Consider the following 19,389-nt stretch of genomic DNA (forward strand, 5'->3'; position numbering starts at 1 on the left):
ACCAGCCCATTCTCATCTCACACCCCACCCTCAGAGTTTTAGAGATTAAAAACAACTAATATTTAAAAAAGGTGATCTTATGATGATTGTATTATGTATCATGTTATGTTTAATACACTGTAGTCACCTGGCAAATGTCTTTTATCAACAGTGTTGGTGAACTCCAGCTGCACTTTTGGTGAACTCACGCATGACAGTGCTAAGAGTCCTTAATCAGGTCAGGTCAGTCATAGCCTTGTCTGAATTTCACTCCGTAGTTTCTATTAGTCCACTACATTTATGGTCCACCATTTTATTTTAGTTTCAAAATTTTGAGTGCGTAAATGTATCCACTAAATAATACCCTCAAAAGTTCCAAAATTTCCTGAAAAGTACGATGCAATGTGCTGTCCCTTTAATAGGTGCAAAAATAGCCATTGACTCTACAGCTGTCAGTGATAACACATAATGATGATAAGTAGCCTACAGCTCAATAGGGTAAACTGTTGAGTTGCCACTATATAGGGAGTAGTAAAAGAGTAAACAAGGGGGTGACTATGGTGTCACAGCCATAAACTACACGTAAACAAGACTGACTCTACAGTCATACTAGCAGCTCTGTGAGGTTGTTCTTTAGCACAGTGGTGCCTTAAGCTAAATGCTAACATATGCATGGTAACATGCTCACAACGGCAATGCCAATACGCTTAGCATGCATGTATAATATTTACCATCTTAAACATCTTAGTTTAGCTTGCCAGCTTGCTAACATTTGCTAATTAGCACAAAAATACACAAGTATAGCTGAGGATGATGTGAATGTTGTTATTTTGACTATTGGACAATGAGAAGTCAGAGGATCAAGGATGTCGGTTGGTCATCAACCAACCGATATTGCCATCCCTACAGCTACGCTGCTAGTACGGTTAAAAACTAAAACTAAACCTAATTAAAGCAAATTGACTGAGTTGACTCAGAGAATGACTATCAATCAGCCAATAAATTCTTCTTCTTGATAAAATAATATCTTAAAGCTACAGTGCACAGTTTATGTCGCCCCCATGAGGAATTCTAAGTAATAACAACACCACTGTTGTTGCAGCCACATGGTACAAGCCTTTTGTAATTGCGCACGCAACCCCACCCCTTCCCAACGTAGGTGGTAGTAGCCAAGGAGTACATGGAGGATTAATTAACATGATGAAATGTTCAGAAGAGGTAATTGTATTCACTGGAGTTCCTGCGTGCGAAAGTCGCCGGATGACACTATTTTCTGTGTACAGCCATGCTAAGAAATACTGAGTGTTTTGTGAAGCTGATAGTCTTAATTAGCTTTGTATCAACTCATCTGGCAAGGGCTTGAATGTAACAGATTTGTATTAATATAAAAAAGTTACGAATATAGCTTTAAGCAACTTGCTAAAGTCTTTGAAATCAGCATCACAATGCACACACAGCTACTCTTCTCCAACTTCTCTTTTGTGTGATGACAGGGGCATCGGACCGTAAGATAAAGGGGACTGAGTATACAAAGATGCTTTAAAGTGCCCATATTATGAAAAAAAATCCCTTTTTCTGGGATTTGGGGTGTTATTTTGTGTTTCTGGTGCTTCCACACACCTACAAACTTAGAAAAAACCATCTATGCTGTTTTAAGTGAGATACGGGTTTCTGAATGTCTTCTGGCTTCAGTCTATATATGGTGATTTTTGAAAATTAAACCATGTAAACCTATTCTGGAACACCCTCAAAATACAATTATGAACCTGAAAATGAGCATGATATGGGCACTTTAATAAAAAGCTGTGGATGCTGTGAGGGGTCCATAGAGAACGCCTATCTACAGGGTCTAGAATTTTGTGCTACGCCCTTGTGTGGTGGGATAGGTATGGGCAAAGATGAAAGCCAATAAATGTAGGCTTTTTGAATGTGATTTGATTTGGCAGGTATTGAGAGAGTTAAGCAAAATACACATTCCTGAAGTGGCATTAGCAATAGAACAGGACTGAAGCAGTTTGAAGAGTAACAGGTTTGCAGATCCGAACATGTTGGCATTCATACTGTAAGCCTCCTTCAGTGATCTAAAATAAAACATAAAAAGCAAGGTTATTTATGAATATGAAATGTGACATGTAATACGACTTCAGTTCATGTCAACAACATAACCAAAAATCTTTAGAAGCTTAAACTTTTCACATTGCACATTCCCTCATCATATAAATTGCATCATGCGTCAATCAATCACCTGATAATGTCATGTGTGCCTTTTTATCATGATTCATTCAACATACTGTATTTTTAAGCATTTGATTACACGTTATTGTCCATTTGTGCAAGACATCAAAATCTATCAAAGAAATTCTGGTGAAAGAGCCTACGGAGAGGTTTAGTTTCATCAGGATGTTTTAAAGCAGACTGTCTTGGCCACACGCCCAGGAACAGGCCTGAAGTTCTTTCATCTCTCTGTGCCCGACAGCATCTCACAGCGTCTCACAGCACAGCAGGCATTTTGTGGTGTTGTGTCACTTTGGCCCTGTTCACACCTGGCATTAACATGCATCTTGGGTGATCTGACAATCACAAGGGGACAGCTCTAAGTACAAGACGCATTGAGCACGCATTGAGATCTAACCGCTCAGACCACACTCGGAGAGGATATGGTAACATTCTTTAAGTAATGTGCTGGGCCACATTGAAGGACCGCCGACTCAAGTGATGTCCTCTAAGCATGAGTACGTACTCATTCACATTCCAACAAAGGTGTCATATTAAAGCGCTACAACGGGCCAAACAAGAAGCAAAATGGATTCTGGTGGATGGAGCACACACAAAACATACTGTCTACTTCCATTTGGGTTGAGTCAGTACAACGGAAACTGAAAGATTTTTATCACAACCGGGACATTGGAATCTGCCTGGAATAGACCCAGTCTGTTATGTTTTGATTTTCTTCTTTTAATTTCCGGCAGACTAGGCACTGGAAGTGCATTGCTGCCTCCCACCAGTTAAAAACAACAACGCCTTTGGTCTCGGTCTGGAATAATATGTGTGTTCATTTGCTTATAGAGCAGGGAAGTGAGATCCAATCACACGTCATCACTCACGTACAAGTGTGAACCGGAGCTATGTGGAGTGACGTGATTTAAATAACAACATTTCCCATTTTCATGCAAACATATCAATATTTGCTATGTGGAATGAACTCTTCAATTTGTATTACCATGAATAGCTGCCATGATAGAAAATATCCCTGCTGGATCAGACTCTGTGCTTGAGCTTGGGTCTTAAAACTAGACATGTTGTCAAGGAGGAGCAGACCTTGACCTCTGTCACATGAACTGTAAAACAGAGGCCTTCTCATCCACAACATCAGACCATGATGTGTCTGCTGGGGAATGGGGTCTCTTTAAGATGCTGTTTTGAGAATCTATCACATCATCTTTCACAGTGATTCAGGATTTCACTTTGGGGCACAGTAAACATAGACTGAGTCAAAAAGCAAACTCAACTTTACACACACAGTATAGTATGTCACTGAGGAGAAATGTAAAAGGGCTGAATCACAGATAAAGCTGGATCTGGAAACTACTTTTTAACTGATGCTATTTTGACTACCTCATGTGGAACTGGAAGAAACCCTCAGCTAGTATACAGTAAATGACTGCAGTGATTATCAGATGTTTTAGTTGGGGGGTTTTGATATATCATAGGGTAGCACAGCACCAAGGGTTATAAAGTTTAATGTGCACTATTGCAGCATCCTGTGTAAATCACTGTATAATTAAAGTAAAGTGTGAATTAACCTCCGCAATGTGCCCAGTGGCACTACTGATAACTGGCATCGTAATGCATAGTCATTCAAGGCTGGCAGTCATAGAGCTTGTTACCACAGTGAGAGGTGTATTTAAAAATCTTGAAAGAGCATTAATAAGCATAAAGGAAGAGCACCTGTTTCACACATGGCAGTTTTCTCTGATTATGAGGATATTCCAAGCATTGAACAGCAATTTGACCATGTGAAAGGAGTCACTTGTAGTGGTGAACCTACAGAGAATCATCACCTGAATCTGCAGCTCCACTCTGAGCTTTATAATGAGTTTTAGCTCATTGTTTAGCTGTCTGGTCCGTTACTTACCGTTTTGGTTTACTCCTTTTTTTTTTATAGAAAAAGCTTTAAAAACACTTTGTACACTATCTGCTCAGCATCAAAGGGCACACAGACACAGTTAGATACTAGCTGGTGAACATAGTGAAACATTTAGCATCTTAAAAGCCAGATATGTCTCTCAGGAGTTGGTAGAGACCAACAACAGAGCTGAAAAAGGGTGAATATTGGACTTACATTAACCAAGTGGCCAGAAACATGCTAAATGTTGCCAAGTGACTGCTGGAAGTGTGAATAAGCTGTTTGCTTACATGTTTGCCATATTAACTTAAACTTTTTGTTTTACTGACAACACATTGTTGACAATTACATATAACATTTTGTTTTCACAAATGGCTGATCTAATTGTGAGTAAAGTGAGCTAAGTAATCAAAATATATCAGCTATAAAATTGTATCTGATTTTTACATCATATCAGATTATTAACTGGGCTGATGTAATACCAGGAGGCATTATTTATGGGACATATGCCACTGGAATCCTGACAGGATGAGGTAATTGATTCTATCCTTACTCCTTCTCCTTTCATCACTCAAATTTATGATGGCTCAGATTTTTATGTGGTGTTACTTTCTGATTAATGAGACAGGTAAATTTGGACTGGGATTCAAACCAGATTGTGAGAACTGGTTAGACAGATTTTAACTGAGACAAGGGAGATCTGTCAGAGTATTTGATCTCTTGGCTCATCTGTTCTATCAGCATCTGACTGTTAACATACAACACCATGTGGCTGGTATTTTGAGTGGAAGCCCAGATCTTGTCAGGTGTTCTACAGCTGGGCGTTGAATGCTTAAGTGAGTCAATATCCAAACCGTCTGGTATGTTGTCCAGGTGCTCACGGAAGCGCTTCCTTTCAAGTAAGACCAGGCTCCGGAAGATTTTCCTTCACATATGGAAATGAACTACAGAGAAAAAGGGTGAAAAGACAAACTTGTTTCCCTACATTCACCATGTGCATCTATCCATCTTTGTACCACATGCATGCAAATTTATTCCCTGTGCCCAGTGCACCTCACTTGTACACATTTATCATGTAAATGTACATCATGTGTACATGCTGTGTATCATAGATCATTTTGAATTTAGATTAGGCTTTATACGTCCTTTGGTTGTTATTGTTTTTGCATTGTTGTCACCGCTTTTGTATTTTTCTAGTGTCTATTGCTGTCACTGTGACCTATTTTCTCCACGGGGATCAATGGACCTTTGTGTGATTAATTAACAGAGATCAAAATGTATTTGATTATCCATGACCATGTATGTTCTCCTTTTCTTATAGACACGTATGTCGGGTAGACTTAACACTTTACAAGAATAGTTTGATACAAATGTGCTTATTCACTTTCTTGCTGAGAGTCAGATGAAGTTAATGTTCTCATCTAACTCTTGGCAAGAAAGTGAATAAGCATATTTCCCAAAATATTAAACTATTCCCTAAATGACATGTAGTTATGTGTTTGAACAATAACTGTCTATTCAAAGCCTGCTGGCTATATTCCAGTCCTCTGTGACCCTAAATGTGAATAAGCACAATGTGTAAATGAACAGACTTTCTATAAGCATGAATAGGGCGATTCAGTTGGTTTAGTGCATTCACATTTCTATAATGTTCTTTTGATAACCAGAGGCTTTAAAGGGGCCTTGAAGGGGCCACATTCACCCAGCGGTCAGCAGGTCAGTTTGAAAATAGTTTTGTTCCTTCTTAATTAGACTCAAACAGGCATGTGTCACGGGTCAAGTGAGTGTCATCTTTAGAGATAACAACTTTTTGCTGAGGGAGAGAATAATGGTGCAACTCACTAACCTCCTATCACACCGAGGTCAACTCAGCGACCCTGATGGGGCGTCCGGACTGCTGAGAACGTCCAAAAGTTGTTAACAGGGTCACGCTTTTTGAAGGAGATTTGAAGTGCTTGTTTGATGTGACTTTGATCTTGACTGACAGTTTCAAGATTGTTTACTTCTTTCCGCCATTGACAGAGGCGCTCATGTGTTACAAGTAACACATCAGGTCGGGGGACAGGTGGGCTCCATAGAGATCTGCAGTGTAATAGCTTGTCAGTTTGTCAGGCTCCTGCAGCTGTAGCTCCTCAGTGCAGCATTGCCTGGCCTACACCTTCAAAGCGCTGGGGAGCGAGGTCTGTCTAGTCTACACAGCATTCTGGGATGATCCGACATGCTCTGGTTTATTGGTATTTCTTTAAACCAGTCACAATCGTCTTAGTGCCGGATACAACAACGATGCCTCTGCAAAATCACCTCGGGAAGGAACTTGCTTTGGTGGAACATGGACAGAGAGTCTAGCTAGCTGTTTGGATTTACCCTGCAGAGATCTGAGGAGCAGTTAACACTAGTCCTCATAAATCGACCAAAGTTTAGAATGCTAACACAATAAATGCAGAAGGTGAGGGACAGCCGGCTGAAAATAAGAGACATCCAGCGGATCTCCCGCCGTCACTGGAGCAATCCCTTGCATGAATCATCAGGGATATGGACTATAGGTAGGTCACTAATCTCCTCAACTTGAAATGGTACGTGTCCATATACGCGTTGTTTTCATGGATGGGATCGCCCTGCTTCCCAGCATTGCACGCAAGTGGGCTTGCCACCACTTTCTCTTCAATGACCACTGGCAAGCAAAGAAAATGGTCTACACCCTCCTACAACAGCTGCAGCAGCTGATTGGATGAACGCCTCACGTGGGTCTGGCTGCTCCGGGATTACAAAACCGACCGTGATGGCGGCTCATTCGGAATACAATCTTATTCTACAAAAATAGTTAACCAAAACCTGTTTTTGATAACATTTTGACTGAGAAATAGGCCATGCAGTTGCAAAGGTCGACAAAGGTCACTGTGAAAGATTTAAGATTTAACATTAAGCCGAGCCGCTCATCATTTGATAAAGTTGGCTGGATTAAACTTTATTCAACTAAGACTCGACGCTCCCGCTTCTCCAAAGTCCCCATGATGCTCCCAGAATGCATGATGAGGACAGACACCATGAGAAGGTCAAAGGAGAGTCCAGTGTCTAAGCACAAACCTTTTACTCACACCTAAGAAGCTGATACAAAGGGCTCTCTCCAGTGTGCTAAGCAGCTGTCTGTCTGTCTGTCTGTCTGTCTGTCCGTCTGTCTGCATGTATATATGTCTGTCTATCAGACATCAAAACAGTTGGCCAAGCAGAAAGGGTGTCAATTAAAGAGCCTCTTTTCTATGTCTGAAGGCATGAGCGTGAGCTTTAGTTGTCCTTTGGAAAAGACCTTTTGTATCAAATTGTGTCCATATCCCAACAGGAAGTAGAGTTTTGTCTGCGGATTTACATTTCCGCATTCATTCCCTTCGTGTCAAAGCTGATGTCCAGACCCCTTCGGGAATGGCATGTATTCAGCCCTCAATAAGACATACTTACATAACTTACCTGCTTAAACAAACAGACTCTGGAAGAGAAATTGCAAAGTGGATGCATTGCCCGAATAAATGTTTGCTTGTGGTTTAGAGCCAAAGATCTTGAGCCACAAAACTAATCCACATCGCTCACTGGGCTTGATACAGAGCCTGTGTTCACTAATTTCCTTTTAAATGCATACTAAACCATTAATCTATTCTTTTCCATATTGGGTTTGTTATGGGGTATTTTGCAAAAAGCATGTGAGATAACAATGCAATCACTTTCTCCTTAATTTTGTTAGTTACAGATAAAACCATTAATATCGAAGTGTTGTTTTCCTGTGTTTAAGTCGTAGACAGTGAAACAAAAGCTTTTGTAACAGCATGCACTTTTTTCAAGTAATTCTATGCAGGCTTGCCTCGTCAGGGCAGAGACCTGTTTTGGTGCAGGGAGTAAAAGGAAACACAGTCCAGTCTTTGTACTTGTGGTAAACTCACTGCATGAACTGTGCACTTCACTGAGGGATTTCACAAACTTTTGACTTTCGAGAAGCATTGCAAGAATCTGAGAGCTGTACCATGAATCTCAAGAGTGGGTTTATCACACTGTCCAGATCTTACCTTAATTATAAAGTCTAATAGCCATATCATCCAAATTGTATCCACCGACTTAATGTAATCTTTCCTGTGGACTTTGTATGCACAACATCATGCATGTGTTGTAATAATGCATCATCAAGCTTACACAGTAACATGACGAGCCCACTTCTGAGAACCAATATCACTGCGAACAGATTCAAACCCTTTGAGAAAAAGGTGTGAACATGCTGTGGGCAGGCAGAAGTGGTTTATAGGATTTTGTTACTGGACCTATGCCATTTTCACCTGTGAGCCAGCTGGATGTTGCTTTACATTTGTCATCCTCTTTCTGAAAATATGCTACATTTTATTCATTTTTATTTTTACATCAAAACTCATTTAGAGCAGATTTGAAATCCTTATGTTAAGAAGTAACGAGTCCACAGGCCTCTATAGTGGCAACAAAAAAAGGCCAGACTTTCTCTTGACAACCGGAGGCCATGTTGGCCAAAATATTGTTCTTATTCTTTTAATAACTGTGAACTAAAAGGAAGTATAGAAACGTTTTACTGCTGTATTGGAGAAAATACCAATATCATGCACAGACTGACCCAAGAAATGACAGTCAAGCCATTTACTTCCATACCGTGTGGAGCCTTCATACAAGCAGTCCCTGTGTGTCTCGTTCAGTGACAGGGAGAGAGCAAGTGTGTGGACCTTTTTAAGCAGATCCTGTATTGGTCTCTTGACCTGGTGTAGCCTGTGTCCTCTGTGAAGAGAGGCTTTGTTGCCCTCAGACAGCTCATAGCCTTTAACACACACCCTCATAATAGTATCTGTGTCTGTGATTTTCCATTTGGAAACGTATGAGCTTTTAACCTCACATCCCAGGCTTCCCTCCACACACAGAGGGAAAGAGAGAGAGAGAGTAATCATCATAAGCCTAATGATACAGTGGCCCACTGTGACTGCACTGTAATCGCCAAGCTTCACACACACACACACACACACACACACACACACACACACACACACACACACACATGCCAAATCAGTTAAGCAAATCTTGATGTCTTCCTGCTAACACCTGAGGATTGTACAGTGTACAGTATGAGTCACTGCATTGTGCTTAGTTTAGCAAACCATATAAGTTAAATGTTTAAAGATTATTTTCATATTTTCCAACTTTATTTGATCAGGTATTTGATATTTCATAAGTGCGCCTGCTTTACCCACTGATCCAACCCGGCCAATAAAGATGGATGTTTGCCAGAAAACAGAGCATCAATGTCTGGACAACTATGGACTGAATGCTAGATCCTGCCTTAACACACTTGTCTTATGTTTACTGTTGAAGGTTTTCACAGTTTTCTTGCTGTTAAGTGCTGGTTCCTCTTTGGCCTTTGACCCGTTAGCTTAGAAACAGTGTAATCTCAGTAGCAGCTGTCTTCAACACTGACGGCCCGAGAAGCGCTGCATGCTTGCTGCCAGTCATTCTAATGTCTTCACTTTCCCTGTAAGAGGAAGGCATTCTAAACAACTGTAGGTGCGAAGATCATTCTTCAATTACGTTAACCTTAACGCCAAGTTTGCATTAGAAACCAAAAACATGTGCAGAGGTTTCTGCACGATTACTCCCACAACCATTATCACATTATCCACTTTAACCAGAAGACTCATACCACAGAGGCATCAGAAAACCCCCCTCTCTCAGGGCTGCATACGCAGGGATCACTGCAGAGCCGAAGCTCGTGTCGTGTGGCGTCTCTGGGTGAAGGTGGGGGTGAGCGATGACTGGGTTCAGTGTTTGCTGCTGGACGGGTGACAGTTGGGGTCAGAGGTTCACTTTCCCCTCAGCTCCATCACGCTCTCTGGACTGGCTTTCAGAGGCTCAAAGAAAAGGTTTGATGAGGAGGACTCGGTAGCATCGAGGCAACTGGCAGCAGCAGCAGCTTCTGCCCTTCCCTCCACATCCTGAGGGCCAGGAGAGCTGCTCTGTGGCGGCTAGAGGAGGGAAACAAGGTGCACACTGTGATCTAAACACAGACCGAGGGGAGCGGTTCAGGTTACCCCTTCGGTAGGTGTGTTGCCACAGAGAAGCTCACTGTGAAGAGGGGAAGGCTGGAGGAGGGGAGACGTGGTGTAATTGTAAATTTACGCGCAACAAAAGGTTTTTAATCAATAAAACCTGACCAGCATTTGTTAGTGAAATCCACAAAAGTCTCTTCTAATAGATACTTGTTGCTGACTGTAATACTGTAAATCACATGGAAGGCTTTCAGATGCTCTCACACTGACATCAGAGCACAGTGAATGTGTCAGCGTGCACATTGGTTCACACTGACTTCATTAGATGTCAAATGATACTTCTGTCGTTTCATTTAAATGAATGTGCGCTACATTTTAGCTAAATGCAGTCACACTGGCAGGTCTAAAAGTTGTCACCTACACGACCTTTTTCTAAATGGAAGTGATTAGTGAAAACTGGAACATGTCTCTGGAGACGAGGTGCCGGTCAGTAATCATTGGTGCAGGACTCTTAAAGTATAAAGGGATTTTTTGAATGTTTAGGATGACATAAATTGTTGCCAGACTGAACAGCTTGTTGCTGTTACACACTGCCTCCAGACAATATAAAGTGACAAGATGTTTCCCTATGTTGGTCTGTAGGGACTTTGAACATACAATTTATGAATACTTCTTAAATTATATTGTTGAGAATATTTGTGAGTTTTGGAATAGACATTTTGGGATACACGCTTTTAGGATTTCTTGTAAAGTTAACTGAGAAGATCGATACATACAGTATCTGTACAGTAACTATGAAGCTTTGAACTATGAACTGTACAGTGTACACTATGAACAGGCTGCTGGCTCAAGATTCATATTAATATATCAATTAAAATAAATTTTAGAAAATATTTCAAATTTATAACAACAAAAGCTACAATAAACTGAGCTAAGCTCAGATAAAAGGAATTTGGACATTTCATAAACTCCTCAGCATAATGGATTTGGCTCTTAGAAAGAAGGTTTTTACCAATGTTTTTTGGTTATTTAACATCCTCAGAATGTTACAAATGGATTTGGCGGAAAGTTGGACATGCTGTATAACTTTAATCCTTATTCTGTATTGATGTCTTGACGGTAACGTTCAACATCCAACTTCTGAGTTGGCTATTCAACACAATTGCCTTCACAACAAATATTCTTGGAAAACAGCAAAATAAATGATTAACAAATGTCAGCAATTTGTACTTTATTAAAAAAAGTTCAGCATTGGTAAGTTTGGACTCTGCTGAGGACCTTAAAGAGTCTCTGTGTGAGGATGATTCTCTAGGGACTTTTATTAATTTAAGCTAAATGAAGTCCCACTAGAGATAATTTCCATTAGTGGTCCGAAGCTGACTAGACATTTCCCTGTTGGCTTGGATTTCCACCCAAAATCTTGATCTGCTTAGTTGCTAAGGAATAGATAGGATTACAGGTGCAATCATTGAGTGAGACAGTGAGTGGTGAGGTATTAGGGATTCTGTCTAAGCTGGATTTAAAACGACTGACTGGTCTCTCCTTTGGGTGAAACACAGTTGAAATCAGGGGAGAGCAGAGCTACCGTACAGGACAGCAAGGATTCATGCCTTGGCATCAAAACTCAGGCCATGGAAATAACATTGAAGGGTTTTCCTGTGAAAGTTGTAAATATTCCATGGAGGAACAATAACCTCAGCACTCTGCATACAGACCCCCCACTGTCCGAACAAGGAGAGACCATCGTTGGAGTCTATCTGATAGTGTTGGGTAAGTCAACCATTATACTGGAATATAACATAGCTTGAAATGTAAGGTTGCAACAGTAGATTCATAAAGAATGCCCATGTCAAAACCATTGTGCATTGTACTACTGAAACGTACACTAGATTAATGTAAATGAAAAGGAATATGTAAACTACTGACAAAATGCTTAAAATATTTTCTTTTAGTTTAAAACTAACTTTTGCACAAAAAAATACACCCTCTCAAAAATAGTTTTGTCCTTTAAATCCCTAAGGACGAACACTTGTAAGTAAGAGTTACACATTAAAGGAGAATTCCGGTCAATTCCAACATGTAGCTCTGTTGTTTGGAAGTTTGGAACGCTGTCAGTAGCAAGAAAATAAAAAAACAATCAGTGCTGCCTACACCGTGTTAACCTCCTGCTAGAGTTAGCACCCAACAGGCTTAAACAGGGCAAGTTTTAAACGTGTTTTTAAGCTTCTAAACATGCTCAAAATACAACACTACTATACTGTATATACTACACTATACTACACAACTGTATATTACACTGTAAAATACTATACTATACTGAATGAATGAACGAATCAATCATGTAATGAATGAATAAATGCATGAAATGTAATTGTGTCATGCATACTGTATAACTATGTTGTGCTGATCCTGGTACCCTGCCAATGCCTCCATGAATTGACAGAATGGAAGCAAATCTATGAACCTGCAGCAAACATCGTATAGCTCTACTCTGTATGGTTTGTATAATTTTAGATTCTTTTAAGCACCATACCCCAACAGCACAATTCACTATACCCTACAATACTCTACACTCTCTACTGTGTTCTGTTATGCTCTTCTCTACTCTACTCTACTTTACTAAACAATGGAATTATGCAGTCCAACTTTGTATATTGTACTATACAACACTACTACTACTGTATATACACCTCTCTGCTCAACTATACTAAACTTTAAAAAGACGTGGTTACAATTCCCGGTGCTCCAATCAACTATATTACTGTACTGTTTTTGCATTTTACTATACTATGCTATAATATAATATGATAACACTTTTCAACGCTATCTCACTAAACTTCAAATGAATCAGATTAGTGATGATTGTACACTATATATACTGTACAAATCCATTACTATACCATGCAATTCTCTACTCTGTTGTATTTCATTATACTGTACAATTATGTGATCCACATTTGTACACTCTACTTTGCAATACAGTACAATCATCTACATAAATCTACTACTCACTTTACTTTACTATGCTACACTATACTATACTATATCATGGTCTACGCCACAATACTCTACTATACTGTACAACAAAATACTATACCTTGTGCGACTCTACTATACCATACCATACTAAACTACACTATACTATATCATGTTCTACTCTACTATGCCATACCATACTAAAATACACTATACTATATCATGTTCTACGTTACCACACTCTACTCTACTATACCGTACTATACTATACTATGCTACACTATACTATACTATGTTCTACTCTACAATAATTGACTCTACCATGCCACATCATACCGTACCATACCATACTATAGTATGAGCATACCAATCCCTACCATACTCTACTATACGATTCTATAATATACCATACCACACAATACCATCCCATACCATAATGAACTAGAGTATACTATTCCCTGCCATACTCTACTATACTATTCTATATACTAGAATATACTATATTCTAATACCATACCACACCATATCATACCATGCTATACTGTACTATACTATACTTTACCATTCCATACCATACTATACTATATTATACCATACAGTACTATACTATACTTTACCCTACTGTACTATACTATACCCTACTGTACTACACTATACTAAACATTATGTGGGTGACTAAATATTCACTGAATATGCTGTATGTTTGTCTCTCTGTAGGATGGCTGTCCTGGTTTGGAAACAGTTTAGTGATGTTTGTCCTGTATAGACAGCGGACCTCGCTTCAGTCAACAGATTTCCTCACTTTAAATCTTGCCATCTCTGATGCCTGCATCTCCATATTTGGCTACTCTAGAGGGATCCTAGAAATATTCAATATCTTTAAGGATGATGGATATTTGATCACTTCCATCTGGACATGCCAGGTAAAAGCTTCACCAAGAAATTACTTGATTTAAAAGAGTTACTTATTACGTTATTAAGTAATACTGTAATGTTCTATATGCATTTACTACCAAATCTTACTGTATATTGTGGTGCAGTTTGTAGCACTAATTAGCCAAATCCCAGGAATGTTTGTTTGAAATGGTCTGAAAGTGATGACTGTGCAGAGTTGCAAGAAACTCATACATCTGCTCTCTTGGGTGAATCCCAATTAATGAAGCACATTAAGGGAATCTGTGTGAGTGTGCATGTGTATGTGTATGTGTGTGTGTGCGTGTGCGTGTGCGTGTGCGTGTGCGTGTGTGTGTGTGTGTGTGCGCGCGCGTGTGCATGTGCGTGTGCGTATGCAAGGGATTACGCTAGTAGCCATGTGGGCTGGAGGTTAAATCTGTAATAAGATTACCACTGTGGAGGCCTTTAAATGGAGAAAACTCTTCAACCAGCATGGCACCTTTCAACAACCATATGAGAAGCAAATGAGAGACATAATTGCATGATTTAATCATATGTTCTCATGTTGCTGAATTTTGAAATGTAATCTGTATTAAATAAACAGATGATAAGGTGTGTGTAATTTCTAAGAATTTTTATTTTTTCCTTCTCCCACAGCCTCAGCTTGAAATGAAATTGTTGTCATACTTTAGCTTGGAATTCATCCAGGGTATTTTTCTTGCTCAAGGCTAGCTGTGGTGGAAGCCGTGATATCCGCAAGTGAACGAAAACAAGTTGGTGTAACTAGAGTACTGTCAGTCTCAGAACTGTAAACCCCAAAATCTGAGTGAGAGAGATATTGTAGATGTTGCAAATTGCAGTCTGCTGCTTTTAAGCGTCAGTACATCCACTGAGATGATCTCTCAAGCGTCCAATCTCAGGTTTTCAGTTGAAGAAGAAATATTGGGATAGCAGCAGTACGCCCCACTCATTTCACCGTCCCCCTGGGACTTATGATAAGTAAATGAGGGGCAAGTAAGAGGTGACAGAAATAGAGGAGGGAAGGAACAGGAAGTTGAAGGAGACAGGCATCTGAGAAGCATTAGCAGCTTACTGCATGGAGCATGATGGGACATGACCAGTTGCAAGCTGAGCCAGAGCCCTGTGTTTTAAACCTTATGGGACAGGACATATGATAGAGTCTGGGAACCTTTTACATTGCAAAGGGTAATAGAGGGAAAGGATTGACAAAGCAGTGTACAAAGTGTATAAAAAGTACTCTGATTTTAAGTCATTACTTTTATGATACTTGTTCTGTGATCCCAATTTCACAATGTCTTTTCTGTTGAACCCAGATTGACTCATAGGTAAAACACTACAAAGCCATGGTCCTAATGTCCTTGTCCTAAATTCTTACATGTAAAAAATAAATAGAAAATGTCTTGAATGAAAACCGTTCTGGTCCAGACGTTCAGTTAGGTAATCTGTCGAATGTGAGGGTGTAAAAACGTGATGACTGACAGTAATGGGATTAGGACTAAAGAAGATCAGAGCCCTTAACTGATCTGTTTCACCTGGAAATGGCACAGTAGGGAGCTGGGTTTTGCACAGTTGGAGCCAGACTGAAACCCAGTCGTATAATACCTTTTAAGGAGAGCTGTGATTAAAAGATCATCTTCCGAAACAATGGACGTAATGCTAAAAAAGCTGCATGGTTCAATGCATTTGGCAGTCTTTGAACTTTTTCTCCACCAGATTTTTGTGGAAATCAAGGAAAATGTAATAACAGCTGTAAAATAAAAATAAAATAAAAATGTCCCACTGCTGATCATGCCAGTTAAAAAGCCTGCAGTTCATTTCAGAGGAAATTTGGGTCTGAAGCATATTGGCCAAAAGGCCGGAAGTGCCCTGATAAAGTCCAAAGCAAAACCAACTCAGCAGACAAAGGTCTGGAACCGTTGGCAATGGATCAATGCCAGAGGCTTCAATCTCTACTCAAAGACATTTACAGATGGGATGTAATGATTCACCAACCGCTCTCTCTGTTTTCTTCCAGGTAGATGGCTTCTTCACCTTGCTCTTTGGCCTTGCAAGCATCAACACCTTGACTGTCATCAGCATCACCAGATACATCAAGGGATGCCACCCAAACAAAGGTCAGCTGAAACCACCCTGAAATTCAAATTAGAAGACATAAAGAAAGCTTCAGACCAGCGTGTCTGCCCACCTCACATTCCAGCTGTTCTTATCTGACAGAGAAGGGTTTTTTCAGTGCTAATGAAACCTTATTACCGATTTCAGCTGTGGAAATTACTACCACTTCTCTCCAGCAATTTCATTTACACTTCGCCAACATGTCATTAGGTTAACTTGAAGTGATCTATTTTTGGCTGTAACTGAGGCTGAAGAATGTCTTAATTGTATGGAAATTAAGTTGAGCAACTGGCATAAAAGTTTTTACTGTGTTTGTGGCTGTAAAACACAAGCTGTGGAAACTGTGTGGTTTTCTTTTTACATTGGTGGTTGTGCTATCAAATGTATTATATGCCAGAGTACAGCTGATCTACTGCAACGGCAACAGCTATAGATGTAAATCATACAATCATACAAATGCAAGAGGATTTTATGTCCAAATTAAAAGAATTTAGGCCAGGTAAACTTGAGTAGGTAGCCAAGCAACAACATAAGGTAATTCAGCCTGACAAAGCCAAGTAACCTGTAGCAACAAAGGTGTGGTATGTTGTATGTTGTATGAAAACCTCTTTCATAAACTGTACTGCTTCTTTGTGTGGTTTATTGACATAGGAGACACAAGCGTTGCTCCGAAGTTGATATTCTTTCTTCCCCTGAATATAATGCAATATGTGCTTTGTCAACAGAGGTTCTTTTCAGTCTCAGATGTTTGCAAAAGCCGTTTTCATAAGAAAAGGCATCATTGTTCAATAAATGTCACGATCTTGACATTCATAACAAGTCAAGAATGCTGCATATTCAAGTGCCTCTCACTTTTTCTGTCTTGCGTTTGCCAAGGTCATAGCATTTAACCTTTTCAACCTACAAACTATCACACAATCTGTTCCATAACCTGGGAATGTGATGTTATAATACTGCTGTGTGTTTCTGCAGCCTACTGTATCAGCATTAACACCATTGCCGTATCGCTCATCTGCATTTGGACCGGAGCGATGTTTTGGTCTGTTGCTCCACTGCTGGGCTGGGGCAGCTACACAGGTCTGTGCTCACACACTGATCTAACAAAAGAAAGGCGTATATGACTTTTATATCAAAAGCCTTGTTCTGACCTCTGTGTCCTCTGTTCCTTAGATCGAGGTTATGGCACTTGTGAGGTGGATTGGTCCAAAGCCAATTACTCCACCATCCACAAGTCCTACATCATCTCCATCCTCATCTCCTGCTTTTTCATCCCTGTGATGATCATGCTCTTCGCCTACGTCTCCATCATCAACACAGTGAAAAGCACTAACGCCATGTCAGCGGAAGGTTTCATCACCATACATCAAAGGAAAGTGGAGAGAGATGTCACAAGGGTAGGGAAAAAAATTCAAGTTTATTTTTGAGGTTTTTTTTTATTAGAGAGACTTGATTGGAAAAGTAAAATGAGAATCTTTAAAGCTCTACTTAAAAGTGTCCTGTCTACAATAAATCTCCTCTAACTATATTCACGTCCTGACAATTGTTCCCTCATGTTTTTCTCTAGATTTCCATTGTAATTTGCACAGCTTTCATCATAGCCTGGTCCCCATATGCAGTGGTGTCTATGTGGTCAGCCTGGGGCTTCCATGTGCCAAACACAACCAGCATCATGACCCGTCTCTTTGCCAAGTCTGCCAGCTTCTACAACCCGCTCATCTACTTCGGCATGAGCTCCAAGTTTCGCAAGGACGTCTCTGTGCTGCTGCCGTGTACACGAGAGCGCAGGGACGTGGTGCGTCTGAAATACTTTCAAAACATCAAACCCAAAGCTGGGGGCCCACCTGCATCAATTCCTGTCCAGAAGCTGGAGGCAAAATATGCAGCATCCAATGCTGAAAGCAACTCAGGGGTCAACCGCCCATCTCAGACTCCTCCAATTAACCCACAGGGGGTCTTCCACATTGACCTGCCCTCACATATTGAAACATCGCAGTACTGGTGTGACAGGCTCTGAAGACATTTTACTTGATTACAAGGGGAGATTAAGAGTATTTTTGTATTTTTTGGTCTTACCCGTGTTAATAAATAATGCATGTGTAACCAGTGTTAGTAAATTATTTTCTGAATCTCACGTCGCACTTGTTGAAATTACATTTTTTATGATTTAAAATTTTTTTTTTGCAACAATTCAATCCAAATGAGTACCTGCAGATTTAACTAAACTTTCTCAGAGTATCTCCATCTGATGAGATGTGCAATCAGTAATGTAATGATGCACAGATGCACAACAACATCTGGAAACACGGGGCTGTCCTCAGCTTAACTGTGATGGCTCTAAATTCTGCCTTTGAGGGCACTCATGCCATTAGATCTACTACATATCCATCATCCCCTGATAAATGCCAGACTAAACTTAGCCAAGTACCATTTGCCTATAGAAATATATCCATTTTTACATCTCCATACATTAAAGCATTATGTCAGGTGATGCAGCATGGCTCTATTTTTAAAAGTTTTCAATCAAAAAACTCTTCCACTTTTCCATAGGTGTGGTTTTACAGCTGAAAAGCTTTCAAACTTGGCACCGTTGACTGGAAATAACAACTCTGAAACAAAACGTTTCTAGCAACATCCATGGGCAATTATTTACTTGAGCCATGAAAGTTTAATGTTATAAAAAAATGTTCCCATGGTAGATTCTGCATTTGTGAAAATACCATAATAACATGCACAATGAGCTCTTTTACAGCAGCCCTTAAGACCTTTAAATCAAAATGGCAATCAGCTTCAGCTTAACCCTCCATATAGTGCATAATAGCAGCAGCGCGTGTGCCAATCAGAATAAACTAACAGGCTCTCCCTGTTAGAGTAGTTGAGGTTGACATATGACTGTGTGTTAGGGGAGAAGTGTGTGTGTGGGGGGGGGGCTGTTGCAGTGCTCATGTACAGTAGACCACTCCAGCAGACAAAAGCCACAAAGCCACAAAGTGACAGTGGATGTGTCTGTTTCCCAAACAGGTGTTGATTGGTTTATTTAGTGGAGGAGGGGTGATTACTCTGGTGAGAGTTGACACACTTCTCTTAGTTGATTTATTTCTCAGTCAGATGATGGGGTGAGTGAGTTGCAGAACACATAACCAGAATCAATGCTGGGTTTCCTACCTTACATGACAAAAAAATATGCAGCTTTAATTGCCAGTATAAAGCATATCCATTCCCTGGGCGTGCAAAAACTATGAATAT

General features: G+C 40.1%; 1 protein-coding gene and 1 long non-coding RNA gene across 3 annotated transcripts; one reads left to right on the top strand and one right to left on the bottom strand.

The window, feature by feature from the left end:
* Positions 1-353: 353 nt before the first annotated feature.
* LOC116705449 (uncharacterized) lies at positions 354-6,976 on the bottom strand. The gene is made up of 3 exons (XR_004335940.1): positions 6,881-6,976; positions 4,288-4,294; positions 354-364 (listed from the first exon to the last, which is right to left on the bottom strand). It is a non-coding gene; the product is annotated as an uncharacterized LOC116705449 (long non-coding RNA).
* A 4,666-nt stretch (positions 6,977-11,642) lies between these two features.
* opn6a (opsin 6, group member a) lies at positions 11,643-18,273 on the top strand. Of its 2 annotated transcripts, XM_032541801.1 has the most exons (7): positions 11,666-11,913; positions 12,587-12,641; positions 13,837-14,042; positions 16,049-16,148; positions 17,119-17,223; positions 17,317-17,540; positions 17,711-18,273. In XM_032541801.1, exons 2-7 carry the CDS (start codon positions 12,602-12,604, stop codon positions 18,158-18,160), a joined length of 1,125 nt encoding a protein of 374 aa, XP_032397692.1. In that variant the 5' UTR covers positions 11,666-11,913; positions 12,587-12,601; the 3' UTR covers positions 18,161-18,273. The 2 variants fall into 2 exon arrangements, with proteins under 2 accessions (XP_032397691.1, XP_032397692.1); XM_032541800.1 differs by lacking the exon at positions 12,587-12,641 and having other exon boundaries at positions 11,643-11,913.
* Positions 18,274-19,389: the final 1,116 nt, after the last annotated feature.

The sequence above is a fragment of the Etheostoma spectabile genome, chromosome 17, assembly GCF_008692095.1.
Source record: "Etheostoma spectabile isolate EspeVRDwgs_2016 chromosome 17, UIUC_Espe_1.0, whole genome shotgun sequence".
NCBI classification, from domain to species: domain Eukaryota; kingdom Metazoa; phylum Chordata; class Actinopteri; order Perciformes; family Percidae; genus Etheostoma; species Etheostoma spectabile.

Bases quoted from the DNA above. Each gene is read 5' to 3' on its own strand.
- opn6a (XM_032541800.1), top strand. From the start codon at position 11,775: ATGGAAATAACATTGAAGGGTTTTCCTGTGAAAGTTGTAAATATTCCA. The intron at 14,043-16,048 runs GTAAAAGCTTCA...GTTTTCTTCCAG, and splicing joins CTTCCATCTGGACATGCCAG to GTAGATGGCTTCTTCACCTT. The intron at 17,541-17,710 runs GTAGGGAAAAAA...GTTTTTCTCTAG, and splicing joins TGGAGAGAGATGTCACAAGG to ATTTCCATTGTAATTTGCAC.